The sequence below is a fragment of the Panthera leo genome, chromosome D2 (genome assembly GCF_018350215.1).
Source record: "Panthera leo isolate Ple1 chromosome D2, P.leo_Ple1_pat1.1, whole genome shotgun sequence".
Lineage (NCBI taxonomy): Eukaryota > Metazoa > Chordata > Mammalia > Carnivora > Felidae > Panthera > Panthera leo.
In genome coordinates, this window is record NC_056689.1 from 31,567,642 (window position 1) to 31,583,534 (window position 15,893).

The 15,893-nt window shown below is 54.9% G+C and overlaps 1 protein-coding gene across 1 annotated transcript in view; it reads left to right on the forward strand.

The window, feature by feature from the left end:
- SLC29A3 (solute carrier family 29 member 3) overlaps window positions 1-15,893 on the forward strand; it is a 43,057-nt gene that overhangs the window by 206 nt on the left and 26,958 nt on the right. Inside the window, exon 2 of the mRNA XM_042908552.1 lies at window positions 3,369-3,667. Coding sequence (XP_042764486.1) covers window positions 3,369-3,667 — 299 coding nt within the window. The remainder of the gene's footprint in view (window positions 1-3,368; window positions 3,668-15,893) is intronic.

Below are 15,893 nucleotides of genomic sequence, written 5' to 3' on the forward strand. Positions count from 1 at the left end.
CCTCCGTCCCAGCCCCGGCCCCTCCTCTTGGGCGCCTGTCGCTGTCTCCCACCCCATCGTCCCTTCTCTTCCTTCTTGCTCCCCTCGCCCTCAATTTCCCCCTTTCCGGGTCGCTATCCTCTTTCTCTCCCCTCCTCTTTCTCCTCCTCGTGGATTTCCCCCTTTCCGGGTCGCCCCATTCTCTCCCCTCCTCTTTCTCCTCCTCGTGGATTTCCTGAGACCGAACCTCACCACCTGGGGGGCCCGGGTATGGACACATCAGCCCAAAGTATCCACAAGGTGGCTGACGCTCAGTTCCAACTGGGGAGTCTGAGGCTGGAGGTGTCCACAACCCCAAAGCCCAGTCTGCCACGGCCTCTGGGCGGCGCCCTGTGTTCCCCAGCAATGTTTTCCCATAGGTTAGCACCAGCTCCCCTGCCCCCCGTTTCACAGGCGGGGAAATCGAGGCCCGATGGGGAGATTGACTTAGCCACAGTCAGAAACCGGGTCGGAACCGGCAGCCAGTTCCAGATGGTGGCCTGCAGCGGCCCCAGGCACCACCCACTTCTGCTTCTTGGTGCAGGCGCTGCCCCTACTCCCACATCCCCCAGGAAGGGAGCAGGGCCAAGCCCAGCCTGCTCCTGCAGGTGCCTGAGGGGCACACGCCAGGCCACAGCCCGCCCGTGCTGACAATACCACGGCTCTTCCTTCGGTTTCTTTTTTTTCTTTTTAATCCAAAAGCCAGCAGCTAGCTTTTATGAACCGTAATAAGACTTTGCTCACTCCAATGCCCTGGCCTGTGACCCAGGTCAGAGAAAATTTCTGGCTCCTTCTTCAGAAGCTCAGTCAAGGCTGAATGGTCCCGGACAAATAAATGCCTGGAGATGAGAGTGGGCTGGAGTGACCCCCACCGTTGGCCCCCGCACCCGCCCCTGTAGCTGGAGCATCTGGAAGGAACCACTTGCCCTTATGTCTGTTGTCCTACACGGGTCATCATTTTTACATTTTTCCACACTAATATAGAAATTTGTATGTGTCTGCACATGCCTGTGTGCCCACCCTGGTTAGTTTGTTAGTGCTGGGCTCCCTGTGGATCAAGGCTAGGGAGGGCTCTGCTCAACCAGGGGAGTTGAAAACAGACTTGCTGGCTTGGAGGCTTAGGTATGTGGCCACCTCTTGCCTGCCGCTCTGGGGTACAAGCTCCTACCCCAGTAGGAGAGAATATCCTGGCCACGCAAAATCCATTCATTCAGCAAACATCGCTGAGGGTGCCCTGCACCCCCTTTGCCTCTGCTCACAGCTCCCTGGCCGTGAGGCCTTCTAGAAGGAGATCTGGACTTGGAGCCAGCAGACGTGGGTTCACACTGCCAGCCAGCCTCCTCTCCCGCACGGGCCTCAGTCTGCTTGGCTGTGCGACCTCTCTCTTGCCATTTGGGGGGCTGTGTGACCTCGGGCACATGACTGAACCTTTCCGAGCCTCTCTCTTCCTCTGCGAAATGAGTCTCAGCGTAGTGCCTGTCACGCTGGGCTGTTGTCAGGCTCAAGTGCGGGCCTTTGACCGGCATTGCATGAGTACCGGGTTGCGTGTTAACTCTTGGCGATTCTTACTGCTCGAATGTGGGACAAATCAAGGCCCCGTTCTTCGCCCCTGAAAAAAGGAGGCAATAATTCCTGTCCTGACTTCCAAGGAATGTTGTGTGGCCCTCCTGAAATAGCAGAGAAGGCTCTGTGCCTGCGGGACAGGGTGTTCCCCTGTCCCCAGGGAAGAAAGGCTCTACTCCGCCTGGCTTGATGCTGTGACTTAAGGCTCAGCCTCTTACTTAATGGGAGCCGAGCTGCGCTGCGTTGATTTCTTGATGTACTGGGTGACGGAGGGGGAGGGGAGCTGCTACGGGAGACACTACAGTGTCCCATCGTCAGCTCTTTGGAAGTACTGCCATTTATCAAGCTGCTGCCATGTCCTAGGTGCTATATAGAGCATAGAAGCGGGCATACGACTTTTCAGCCGAATCCAGCAGCCAGCCAGCCAGGTGACAAGCCCACGGTGGCGGGGAAGACGCTGACGTTTGTGTAAGAGCTGCTCCCACGGTCCAGGCACTGACAGCCAGCTGCGGCTGTATAACCATCATAAGAAGGCCTCCCTCGGTTTGCAGACGGGGAAATCGAGGCTCCGAAGCATGGCCACTTGCCCAAGGTCATGTCGGCGATGGTTCCTAGCAGAAATTTCGGTTAGTCTTAGGTGCTATCACAGATTGGGAGTGGCCGTCTCCTGGTGGGATGTGAGGGACAGAGGTGGGGGCCGGGGCAGGAACTGCCAACCCAGCCTTGGCCGTGGACCTGGTGTGTGACCTTCCACTCTTCGGACCTCTGGCTCCCACAAATTAAATGAGCGAGTGGACTGTTAGATCTCTTAGACACCATGGATTTTTGGTGGTGGTTGTTTTTTTAATGCTATTTACTTTGAATGTCTTTGCTTCTATTTATAGTTTTATTTCTGAACACATAATACATTCATGTCGTTCGAAATTCCAAAGGCACACAAGAGTACGCAGTGAAGATCCCTCCCTCCCCATCGCCCCCAGCCTCCGTCCTCAGACGTAGCCACTCTTTGAAATTTCTTGTGGGGGCGCCTGGGTGGCTCAGTCGGTTAAGCGTCCGACTTCGGCTCAGGTCATGATCTCACGGTCCGTGAGTTCGAGCCCCGCGTCGGGCTCTGTGCTGACAGCTCAGAGCCTGGAGCCTGCTTCCGATTCTGTGTCTCCCTCTCTCTCTGACCCTCCCCCGTTCATGCTCTCTCTCTGTCTCAAAAATAAATAAACATTAAAAAAAAAATTAAAAAAAAAAAAAAAGAAATTTCTTGTGTGTCCTTCCAGAGGACGTACATACGTATGTGTATATATTCTCCTCCCCACGCAGCCCAGCCCTGCTTTCTGGCACAAATAGTGACATATTCTGTGCACATCCCTGTCTCTTTTCTCACATAAAGTTGAAAAGAGTTTAGAGAACATTCTATGCTCACCAAGGATCCTAATTCCTTTTTTTTTTTTATGGCTACATAGAAATTTGAGTGCCTTGAGACCAGGTTTGCCCTTCCGGATCCATTGCCACAGGCCGGCTGTGACACATTGTCGTACTCCGGTCCGGCCCGTGACTTATTTGCTACCTGTGTTGGCCTACGTGGGAGTCGGGGGGCGGGGGGTGATCCTTTGGTCACTTACAGTTCCGATATCTTGTCTTTCTCGCTGATCCTTAAACGTGAAGCTCTGTAACCGTGCTTTGGTGACCCAGGGTGGGGGCGTGGTCAGCTTGTAGGACGGGTGCGTCCCTAGCTGTGCCCAGGCTAAGCTTCTGATCACCTGCCCTGTCTCCGTTTCCCTCTCCTCCAATAGTGGCCATGATCTCAGAGGATGACTTTCACCACAGTGCAAACGCCACCTACAGACCTGCAGGCAGCAATCTCCGAGCTGACCAGGAAGCGCTCCTTGGGAAGCTGCTAGACCGCCCGCCGCCCGGCCTGCAGAGGCCCAAGGACCGCTTCAACGGTACCTACATCATCTTCTTCAGCTTGGGCATTGGTGGCCTACTGCCGTGGAACTTCTTTGTCACTGCCAAGGAGTACTGGCTATTCAAACTCCGCAACTGCTCCAGCCCAACCGCAGGGGAGGAAGCCACGGGTTCGGACATCTTGGTAAGGAAGTGTTCATCCCGGGAGCGGGTGGGGGCGGTGGGAGCAAGCAGCCTGGTTGGGGCGAAGGGCAGCTTTGCTTGGGTTTCCAGGATGCTGAGAATATGGATGCAAGCCAGTGAGTTGTGTGGGGTACAGTAGAAAGACTTTAATCCCGAGACATGCTTTGCGTTGTGTGTGAGGCCTCGTGCTTCGTGTGGTGGGGAAAATGGAAATAGATAAGACACAATGGCAGCCCTCAGACTGCTTACTGTTTCACTCGGGCAGAAGACACGGACGGTGATTCTGTGCAGTGTCACAGGGTGAACCCAAGAATCCAGAGTTCGTGACTCCGGGGATTGGAAAAGGTGGCTCTACGAGCATTAAGGTCAGCTGTTACAGAAAGTTCCAAAAAAGCAGTGCTAAAACAAGCTGGAAGGTAATTTTTCCTCTCGTGTTCAAGTCTGGAGGGGCCAGCCCAACGCTGGTATGATGTTCCGTGGGGTCAGAAATTTTGTTGCTCTATCAGGTATAGCTTCCATATTAAGGATCACCTCACAGTCCAAGATGGCTGTTGGAGCTCCAGCCGTTACAGCAAGAGGAGGAAGAGAGGCATAAGCACATTCCTGGAAGTCACAGTCGTTGCTTCTGCTTACATTGCATTGGTCAGAACTGAGTCACATGAGCACATGCGCTGCAAAGGAGGCTGGGAAATGTAGCCTTTCAATATTGTCATTATCCCAGAGAACCGTGTGCCCGGATAAGCTGAGAGATAGTACGGTTAAAGGCGATGGGGGGAAATGAAGCCTCGAGGATAAGTCCTTGTCACCAGGGGAGAGATGGCTGTGACTCAGAGCAGGCGGATAAGAAGGGAGAGGAACTTTCAGGTGGGAGAAAAAAACCTGAGCAGAGGCAGGATGGGAGAAAGTTCTGGTGTGTGAGGGGCAGTAAAGCACCGAGCGTTACTCGATGTGGGGTGCACCTAAGAGAAAAACGAGGCTTGAGGTCATTGCCCGGGCCCCGAAGTCCTTGCTCAGGCCTTGAATGCCAAGGTGAGGAGTGGACATTGCGTTTAGTCGGCAGTGGCACCACGCCCCCTCCCACCATCGGGGCCCTTCACTGTGTGGTATGACTTTTCCCTCGGGCAGGGGCAGTGTCGAAGAAATTATTCTGCCACTTGTTAAAACGGTAAGGAAGGCTCCACTAAGGGAGAGAGGTCGCGCTCAACTCCAGATACTATAAGGACGTGTGGGGATTTATAGCCAAGGAGGAGGGTGAGGGCTCAGTGGATGAAAAATTAGTAGGAAGAGCCCTCAAGGGTAGGGGGATTCTTGCTAAAGGCAGGCCAAGGGCCTGTCCACCAGGGGTGGGGGATGTGGAGCTTGCTCCTGTATCCAGGGCGATCAGATATCAAGGGTGGGGTCTTCTCGAGAAATTGACTTAGCAGGATTCTTGCTGGGACTGGGCTGGGCCCAGGTCAAGGCCTAGTGGAGAAGAGGACTCAGAGGTTTGGTTAATCTTTATCTGGAGCCTCGTGCCCACAGCCGATCTAGGCTGGTGTCTGCTCACTCCTGAAAGCTCACGGATGCGGAAGGTGGGGCATCTCTGAAAGCCTGCCAGATTGGGGGTTTCAATCCCAATTGAAGGCCCCAGGGGGGCCTCTCTCCTCCAGGAGACAAGAAGAGGGAACGCTAGCAGACCGGAGCCATACCCCTCAACTGGCCCAGGCAGTGGCTCACCACCCCCTTTTCTGAAAGCACTTTTGAAATCCCTGACCTAACCCTGAAGAACTTTCCCCAGTCTTGTAGGGATAAATCTGACTCATTGACTGGAGCAGCCCTGTTGTCTGTCTCAGGGACTCTACGTGGCTCCACGTTGGAATCACCCAGGGAGTTTTAAAGAAAATCCCAGTCTGCGGCGCCTGGGTGGCTCAGTCGGTTGAGCGTCTGACTTCGGCTCAGGTCATGATCTCGCGGTTTGTGAGTTCGAGCCCCGCGTCGGGCTCTGTGCTGATACTGCGGAGCCTGGAGCCTGCTTCGGATTCTGTCTCCCTCTCTCTCTGCTCTTCCCCTGCTCACGTGCTGTCTCTCTCTCAAAAATAAGCAAAGATTAAAAAAATTAAAAAAAAAAAAAATCCCAGTCTGAGCCCCACCCCAGAGATTCTGATCAAATTAGGCTGAGGTGGGGAATGGACAGGGTTATTTTAAGACTTCACGCCCTCTCCCCTGGCCCCAGCCCCTTGATTCTGACCCCCTGCCAATGCCTGTTCCCATTGACTGAGGAATTTGTGGACACCCCCCAGAGCCAGAGCAGTGTGGTGTAGACCCATTTCCACAGGTGAAGGGATGTCATGGGAAAGTAGTCTAGTAGTTTATTTATTTTTTATTTTTTTATGAAATTTATTGTCAGATTGGTTTCCATACAACACCCAGTGCTCATCCCAGCAGGTGCCCTCCTCCGTGCCCATCACCCCCCCCATCCCCCCATAAACCCTCAGTTTGTTCTCAGTCTTTAAGAGTCTCTTATGGTTTGCCTCCCTCCCTCTCTGTACCTTTTTTTTCCCCTTCCCCTCCCCCATGGTCTTCCGTTCAGTTTCTCAGGATCCACAAAGGAGTGAAAACATATGGTATCTGTCTTTCTCTGTATGACTTATTTCACTTAGCGTAACACCCTCCAGTTCCTTCCACGTCGCCACAAAAGGCCCTATTTCATTCTTTCTCGTTGCCACGTCGTATTCCATTGTGTATCTAAACCACAATTGCTTTATCCATTCGTCAGTTGATGGACAGTGAGGCTCTTTCCATCATTTTAGTCTAGTAGTTTAGAGCCTCCTACTCAAGGTGTGGTCCCCGGATCGGGAATCACCTGGAAGCTTGGCAGTGAGGCAGGCCCCTGCCCCAGACCAGCTGAGTCAGGAGCTGCACGCTAACAAGCCCCCCAGGTTCCTGAGGGGCGCAGTAGAGTTTGGGAAACACTGCCTAGGGCCTGGCTTCTGGAAGCAGACTGCAGGGGTTCACATCCTGCCTTTGTTTGTGCCTGGCTCTCTGGCCCCCGTGCTGCCTCATCTCCCTGGTATGTGACAGGAGGATGCTGCTATGACCAGCTTCTTAGGGTCCTTACGAGGATTAAGTAAATTAAGATGCGTACAAAGCCCTGAGCACAGGCTCGGAGAAGCTACCCCTCTAAGTTGCTGTATAAACATTATTATCGTTATTATCACTTGGGGGATGGGGCCCACACTTCTAAGCTGCGTGTGGCCCTGGTGTATTTCCAGACGTCTGGCTTGGCTGGGGTGCTTTATGATCCGCTTTTATGTACCAGTGACTCAAGCATCCCGGTTTCTGCCAGCCTCGGTAAATTACCCAGCCCACTTGGGCTTCATCCAGAAGATCCCCGTCTGTCTGGGCCAGCACCCGGCCATGGCAGCCCCCAGGGCTAGACGGAGCGTGCACCTGTTCTGTCCACCTCCTCGGCGCCCACCCCCCCGCCCCCCCCCCCCCCCCCGCCCCCGGGAGCAGGCTGCCCGGGGCAGGAGAGGAAGCACAGGCCGGTGTCTGGGAGAGGGGCCTCGCGCAGTGGACGTGTGCCGCGAACTGCTCTCGCTGTAAGGCGGTCCCTTCCCAGCTGCAGGCACTTAGCATTCCAGGCCCTGCTACGATGCTTTATTGCCTCTTTCCAAGCGCTGGCAGGTGCAGATGTAGTACCTGTGGCTGCCCGGAGCTCCTGGCTCTTGGCATCACAGATGAGAGACCTGTCACCCCTCGATTCATGGGCCGGGTTTGGGAAGCGAGCATGCTGGGGCGTCTCTGCATTTTGCAGGCTGTTTTTCTTTGCCTAATTCCTCGTTCCTGCCACCCACCTCCCCAGTTCTTTCCCGCCCTCTTCCCGATTTCCCTGCAAGAAGGGGCTGGCCGGCTCTGTCACCTCAGGGCCACTTTGGGCAAAGGAGGGGGAGAGTCAGATGGGTCTGTCTCCAGCCACCACGTGCAACTCCATAAGCTGTGGGTCTGGATGTCGGGTTTTTTCTGTACTTTCCTTTTAATATTTCCCAGGGATGGATACCATTGGATGGGGAGTTTGGCTTAGTAGGATTGTTTGTACAGAGCCCCTCCCCTCCAGTTTATGTCATTTTCAAGGTCACCTCCCGTCCCAGGCTCATTCCCTTCTGCCTAGAACAGTTTGGGGGATGATTTAGAAAGCGTCCTGCTCACCCGCCCCCTTGTCTCTAGTCCCCGGAATAGGAACTTTGAATAAACCCACCACAGGCCTTTGGGCCCAGAGCCCAGAGCCCAGAAAATTACAGCATAAACAAGGAAGAATTTCTCTGAAAAGGTTGTGCCGCAGGGCACCACGGTGGCCACCGTCTTCTGTCTTCTGTCTTCTGAGCCCGACTCTGGGCCCCCTGAGCTAGCAGGGGTGTTCAACTCGCCTCTCATTAATTCTGTTTCTTCAGACAAAAATCCAGGCCCAGAGAGGTTCAGTAACCTGCCTCAAATCACATAGCGAGGAAGGGCTGTAGAGAATGTCACGGAGAATTTAGATGAACACATGATTGCAAACTTGGTCAGGCTCAGAGAGTGGCGTAGAGGCGACTCTCCCGGAGACGGGACCACCCCGCACCCTGACTCCGCCAGATGGAGAGCCTGCCCTTGGTCTGGCCTCCTTTTCCACCCTGGGAGAACAGGTGCCTCAGCAGAATCCAGCCCCTGGATTCTGGACCCACCTTCCAAGCTGTCGGCATCCCCGATCCCTTCCCCACTCCCGCCCTCCTGGCTCTGGGGTTTGTAAGCCATCCCTGATCCCGAGGGGCATTCCTGGCCTCCACTGGCCTCTCCTGCAAGACTGTCTGGGCTGCCCCTGGGCCAGGGAGGATAAGCCAGACACTCCCCTTTTCCTGTCCCCAAGAGGAGGGGGACTGCACCTTCTCCTGGTCATTCCCTGCCACGAGCCCTGCATGGCCGCCTCCTCACACACTCTTCTTATGTGTCTCGGCCTGTCCAGGGCTTCTCTCTGAGGGGACTGCAGGACACGGCCAGGTCATTGGTGGGGGGGGGGGGGGGCAACCTACAGTCTGCCTTGATGTCAGAAGGGCTAGGCCCCCGGCCTGGCAATCTGCTGCTGCCCCATCCAACCTGTAACTGGAGGGAGCCCCAGTAGCCCAGTGTACCCCCATCAGGTGCTTACCCCACGACTCACTATGTTGAGTGTCTGGGGTGGGGGGACGAGGGGGCAGGGCACTGCTCAGCACGTTGCCGGCCTCAGCTCATTGAACCCTGCAGCACCTCCACGAGGCAGGGCTGTTATGATCCATGATGAGAGTGCCCGCTTCACAGATGGGCACGCCTCCCCCACTGAGCTGTGAGCTCGTTGGGGACAGTGAATGCAGCTCTCTTACCATACATCCCTGCGCCCTCGGCCGGCACAGTGCCCAGCACGTCGTAGCAACAATAAAAATTTGTTGCGTTACTTTTTGTATGGTTGGGGAGGGGAGCCCCATCACCCCAATCCAAGATAGGGATGGCCCGGGTCTGCAGAGGACCAGAAGAAGATCCGGGAGTCACGGTGGCCACCACGAAAGTAGTCCTTTCACGGGCGTTGCCACGGACATGAAGCAAGACCCTGACGTAGGGAAGGGACACAGGTTGGTCTAGTTCAGCAGGTGGGGGGCCTAGGATATCCCCTCATTTATAGCACCCTCACCCTGGCCCAGCCCCTCAGGACTCCCCCCCCCCCCCCCCCCCCCACCGAAAGCAGCAGAGCATGACTTGGAAGCTATTCCTATGAATAAGGACAGACATCTCAATCCGGAGAGGTGGGGTTAAAGGAACCAGGGTAACTGGCTTGGAGAAGAGTAAACTGGAGGACAGGTTATCAGAGGGGTCTTGGCAATGACCTGCTGATTTTATAAAACCCCTGCTATGAAGCCCATGCCTATCCGCCTTTGGACCTACCAGGATAACCTGGTGAGTGAGGTACTGTGCTCCCCAGTTTCCTAACGGAGTAACTGAGGCTCCCTGGTCCATGGTCATCTGCTAGCGAGTGACAGAACTGGGTTCTGGAGCAGTCCAGAGGTAAGCAGGGCCTGTGCTGCTAACCAGCGTGCTCTCTGGTCTCTCCATCTACCCCGGTGGAATAGACTAGAATCCCGTGGCGAGCTTTTAAAGCCTACCTGCCTGCCCCAACCACCCATCCAATTCTAGTGTAATCGAAGGAGGGGCCTGGGCACGAGCATTGTTAAGTTCTCCAGGTGAGGCCGATATGCAGCCACATGACCCCAGTGAACCGTTACGGGGGGGGCGGGGGGGGGTAAGGAGGAGCTGTTCTCTGCCGCCACCAGAGCACCCACCGGATAGATTTAGGCTACATGATGAGAGTTCTCTGGAAGAACTTGCTCCCGGACAGGTGGTCAGAGCTCCCCTCGGCTGCCGGCTTTGGGCCCCCTGTGCACACAGACCCCGGCGGCATCTACACAGTGTTCGAGATACCACCCAGAGGGAAGCGCTCTCCAGGAGCCCAGCCACTGTGCTGAGGGTCCTGGTTCATTCAGTAATTTCGCAGGATTTGTTAAACACCCTGCTGTGTGCCAGAGGCTTTATTTTCATTGTCCCTTTTGGTCCTTCCTACAGCCCCAAGGGATAGGGATTATACCCATTTTACAGAGCAGGAAACCAAGGCTCAAAAAACCAAGGGAGTCTGTGCTCACTAAGCGCGAACTAAGTGACAACTGGGACTCCAGCTGGGCTGCCGGAACCCATGCCGTCCATGGTCCTAACCCTGTCCTCCGTACGAGCATTTGCAAGTGCTTTCAGACGGCTTTTGACCACAGTGCACATTTCACTGGGCAGGACTTGTGTCTGTGACAGAGACAGTAGCATCCACTCGAGAACAATCTCTGGTCAGAGTTGGCAAAGAGGAGCCAGTGATGATCTTATAAGTAAGTGGCTACAAGCCACCTAGGCTGAGGATGGAGAGCTGCCTTTGGATTTAACCTCGCGTGGGTCCTCTGTGGCCTTGGGGAGCAGTGCCGAGGGGGAGGGACAGAATCTGGACCCCAGGCTGTGAGCCAGAGGACACAAGAGGAACACTGGAGGCAGCAAACGTGGAGAATTGTCTCTCGGAGTTTTGCTTTCAAAGCTCCCATGCTAGGGGCGCCTGGGTGGCTCAGTCGGTTGAGCGTCCAACTTCGGCCCAGGTCACGATCTCGCGGTTGATGAGTTCGAGCCCGGAGTCGGGCTCTGTGCTGACAGCTGGGAGCCTGGAGCCTGCTTCGGACTCTGTGTCTCTCTCTGCCCCTCCCCCGCTCATGCTCTGTCTCTCTCTGTCTCAAAAATAAAATAAACATTAAAAAACAAAACAAAACACCAAAGCTCTCATTCTAGAGGAGTGAGGCAGGAGTTCCAGGGAAGTGTGGTCAAGGAGGGTATGGATTTCCTGGTTTGGTTTTATTTTTAACTCAGGAGAGAGAGCAGCCACTTTGTGTGCTCATGCAAGTGGCCCAGGAGAGAGGGGAAGGCTGGTGCTGAGGAAGAGGAGGACGCACGGTGAGCAAGGTCCATGAGCAGAGGGCATCGGCTCTGGTGCACAGTGGCGGGGGGGGGGGGGGTCCCAGAAAAGAATGCAGGTGATTCATCCGTAGGAGAGAAGGCAGCCGACGATAAAAGGAAATAAAACTGTAGTCGTGACCCATTAGATGGATCTCAGATTCTTCAGTGGCTTGCAGCCTGTAGTTTGAAAACCTCTGCTCTACCTGTTTGCCTCCAGCCAGCCATGAGAATGCATTTTGCCCTCATTGGACAGAGGAGGAGAGTGGAAGCAGTAAGTAACTTGCTGATGCCACAGGACTGTGGAGACAAGAGCAGGATTGCATCCCAAGGGTATCTGGCCTGTGTCATGTTTCCTGGTGCACTTGGCAAATACCCAGATTCCCAGATCCCGCCCTGCTGGCTCCTTCCCCCCAGGGTGGGCCCGGTGCCCCGATATATCAGGGAATCACTTCTCCATGCCACATGCTGTTCCTCTAGAAGGATGTAGACGTATCGGCATGTTCCTGCAGACCAATCCTAGTGCAACTCGGATCCCTCCAAATGGAAAAAAAAAATGCATGGACTCCATTTGGGAATCCGCTATTTAAGAGCAAAATTCCAAAGAATGGTGTTGAAATGCCTTCCTTCCCCCCAAAAGCCTATCGAGGCAGGATTTGATCTCCTGAAGGGGAGATGGCAGAGACAGTCTGGGGCTCCGGCAGGACAGGAATGGACTCCGGGCTTCCTGTGCAGGGCATGGGTGAGTGGCCATCGGGCAGAGAGGGCAGGCCCCTCCCCACAGTCGCCCAGTGGCTTTGGCTAGTGGGATGGCAGCCCTAAACCATTTTTAAAAATTAGAACCAAACGTGAGTCATTTTTTTTATTCCCTTGTCCACCCTCTGATTCTAACTGCAGGCCCAGCCAGCATGCTATTCCCAATAAATATACCTGTGATGGCTTTTTCTTCTGTTTTTAGCTCTCGCTGCGTCCTGCAGAGGGAGAGAAAAAGCCCGACTTGAAACGCTGTCAGTCATGCCTTTGGTGGCCTCGACTTCTCAAATACTCTTTTTATTTTCTCCGAGCGTGCTCGCGGCCTCCGCTCCCCACCCACGCCTTGCTCCCTGGCCCCCCTGGGCTATCGATCGCTCCCCACCCCCCCTCCGCCTTCGATTTTATTTCCTCCCGCACTCGTCCTTGGAATCCAGAGGCGATTTCCTCGACAAATTAGAACATGGCCTGGGCCTTAAGTGCTCAAGTGTCTCCTTAACTTGATTGATCATCGTGTGTATCCTGAGAGCAGAGCCAGACCACAGTCTTTGCCTGGTGCCTTCGTTACAGGGATCATCATCTGGGAGGGGTCTCTGGAGGCAGCGAGGGCTGGAGGGTCCTGGCTGGCCTCTCGGGGGGTCCTCTGTGTGTGTTGTTTGTGCACACACCTGAGGCCTGAGCAGCCATGGTTTCCATCTCCCTGCACACATGTCAGGTGCTGGCTGGGTCTACTCAAGGCTCCCTCTTCTTCCTCTTCCCGGTGGTTGTCCTGGGTTTCCTTCTATGGAGAACAGCTAGAGCACCCCCACATGCCGTATGCCTGGCCCCTCTGCCCCTCTGTCAGTCCTGGGACATTGAGGCATGTCGGCCCTCGGGGGACTGCAGAAGGGGCCTGATGAGAAGAGGGCTGTGTGGGTAGATGGGGTGTCTTCTTGGAAGGCCTCCTCCTCCTCCTCCTCCTCCTCCTCCTCCTCCTCCTCCTCTTCCTCCTCTTCCTCCTTGCCCTGGCCACATGGTCAGGCTGCAGAAGAGGAAGGACAGGCCGGCCGGAACATCAGCAGTGACCGAGCCCCGAGTCAGCTCTCACCCCTCAGAGGTCAGGATCGCTTGCACGTGGATTGACGAGGCTCACTGTGTCTCTGGCCCTTCCCTCTATCTGGTTCTGAGTCCTTTCTCTGCCTCCTGAGGTTTCAGCCTGAAGGGCGGGTAGGCGAACAGACAGGATGAAAATCAGAGGCCAGCTTGCCTTGTTGGAGAGCTTGGGAGAGCTTTGGTGGAGGGGTGGGGTAGAAGGCTTGACAGAAGTCATGCTCCCCTCCAGCGGTAGAAAGACCTGAGGTCGAGGAAAGCTGTTTGGTTTCTTATGCTGTTTCAAATTTGCTGGGTGACTTAGGGCTCTGTTTCCTTACTTAAGAAACCAGGTGGGGGGCACCTGGGTGGCTCAGTTGGTTGAGTGTCTGACTTGGGTTCAGGTCACGATGTCAAGGTTTGTGAGTTCGAGCCCCATGTCGGGCTCTGTGCCGACAGCTCAGAGCCTGGAGTCTGCTACGGATTCTGTGTCTCCCTCTCTTTGTCCCTCCCCTGCTTGCACTGTCTTTCTCTCTCTCAGAAAATAAACATTAAAAAAATAAATAAATAAAAATTTAAAAAAATAAAAATAAAAAAAGAACCGAGGTGGATGTTGGCCAGCTTTTTCTGCAAACGGCCAGATGGTACATAGTGGAGGCTTTGTGGGTCACGTGATCTCTTTTGTAAGCTACTCTGCCCTGTACCACAGATAATCCATAAACAAATGGGCCTGACTGGTTTCTAGTATTTACAAAAATGGAGACGGATAGATTTGGGGACAGCCGATTGCTGAGCCCTGGACTAGGCGCTCCCTTACAGGTCTTTCCCCACTAGTGTTCTGAGATCTGTTATAGAGGCACCTACCCTGGCCTGGGTTCTGTTTGGAATGCTGACCGCTGTCTGATGTATCATCTATTTATTTGTGCATGCATTTTGCCAACTCTCCTTGACCCAGCAGTCAGTTCCATGAAAGCGGGAACTTGGGCCGAGTCCCGCGTGCCTAGGATGTCTACTGAGCTCAACCAATACGTGCAGAATGATGACCTCATCTCTAAGGGTTTGCGGAGGGCCCGGCTGGTGCTGGGCCAGCGAGGAGAGGGACCAGGAGGAGGGCCCTCGTCTCAGGATTGTGCGCTGTGATCCCGCACTCGGGATTCGGACTCACGGCAGGGTCATTGTTTGACCGGCACACTCAGGTGACACCGGAGCAGACAGTCTCCGCTGTCCGACCCGCCGTATGCTCTACTTAACAACGAGTTGGTCAAGCCTGAAACTTCCGGGTTCCCCTTTGTTTCGTTCTGTCTTCGCGCACCCGGTCTGTCAGCAAGTTTTGCTCATTCCACCTTCCGAAACATCTCAAGTGCCTCCGGTTCTCTCCTCCGTGGCCAGCTCCCCTGCCTCAGCCTTGCTGGCTGCTGGCCCTCTAAGGTCAATTCCATGGCCATGGAGGCTACAGAGGGGGTCTCTTTAAGATATAAAATAGGCCATCCACTGCGCCAGGTAAGGGCACAAGCTCTGTGGACAGAGGGCTGGGTTGGAGCTGTGTGACTTTGGGCGAGTGCCTGACCTCTCTGAGCCTCAGTTTCCTCATTTGCAATATGAATCTTCCCTCAGAGGGATGCTGTAAGCATTCGGAACAGCAGAGTGCGGGGAGGGCTCTGGGAATGTGTGCCAGGACCAGGTTTCCCAGCTGGTTAGGATCCTGCAGTGGCTTCCTGCTGCACTTAGCATAAGATCCAAACTCCAATCTCTGCCTGTTCGCCCCGCCCCGCCCCTGCCTCCAGCTCGGTCTCCCCCTTCTCTCCCTTACTCCCTGTAATCCAGGATCAGCTTGCTTTGTCAGTTGCTTCAACACACCAAACTCACTCCTGCCTCGAGGCCAACCAGATGCTGTTCCCTCTGTCCAGAATGCTTGTCCCCTCACCCCTCGCGTAGCTTGTGCTCGGGTCCAAACATCACGCCCCTCAAGAGGTCGTCTCTCACCACCCTCGCCAACATCAGCACCCCCACGAGGCTCTATTATAGCCCCTTACTTGGTTTTTCTGTTTATTGCACTTAATATAACTTACAGTCTCCCCCATCCCCACCCCTTAATTTGCTGTTTACGCGTTTTCTTGCCTCCCTCACTAGAACCTCATGGCATCCTCAGCCTCTAGCACATTTTGGCACACATAAGGTGCTCAGTCGTTACTGTCAAATAAGTGAATGGGCTCTATCTGCCTTCGCTGTTTCCTGAATGAAGAAGTGAATGGATAAACACATAGCCATTGTTACCTGCTGCTCCCCCTGAGTTCAGTCCACCTCACCTGCCGGGTGACCCCTGTTGTGCGCAGCACGGATCTTATCAGTGCTGTGCAGAAGCCTTCTTCCATGGCTCCCTAGTTCCTTCTGAGACAAATACCCCTCTTCAGCCTGCTACCTGAGACCATCCGTAGTCTCCCCTCCCTGCCTCCCTCACCTCACATGCCCCGTCATTTAACCAAACTGGAGCCCCCAGGGTGTCCTGGAAGGGGGCCAAGGAGAGGGGCCTGTGTGCTGAGGAGCCTGAGGAGGGTTGGGGGGCCAAGGCTCCATAGAGGAGCGGGGAGGTAGCCGAGCCCTGCAAGGCAGACAAGGGCCAGAGTCACTCTGGAGTTGGGGAGGCAGAGGGTGGCCAGGCCCAGGGAGAAGCTTGAGCAAGGGGGTGTGGTGGAAGCGTGGGGGAGGGCCTGGAGCCCTGGGTGGCAGAGGGGAGTCCGGGGGTGCGGGTGGGAGTGCAAGCCACTGTCCTTTGCTAGGGATGTGGGATCTAGGGACAAGTGATCGACCTGGGGTGGTGAAGGAAAGCAGAGAAACTTTGAGGAGGGCCACCGAGAAATGGAGCCTCGGGAGAGGTGGCTTGGGGTCCTCTT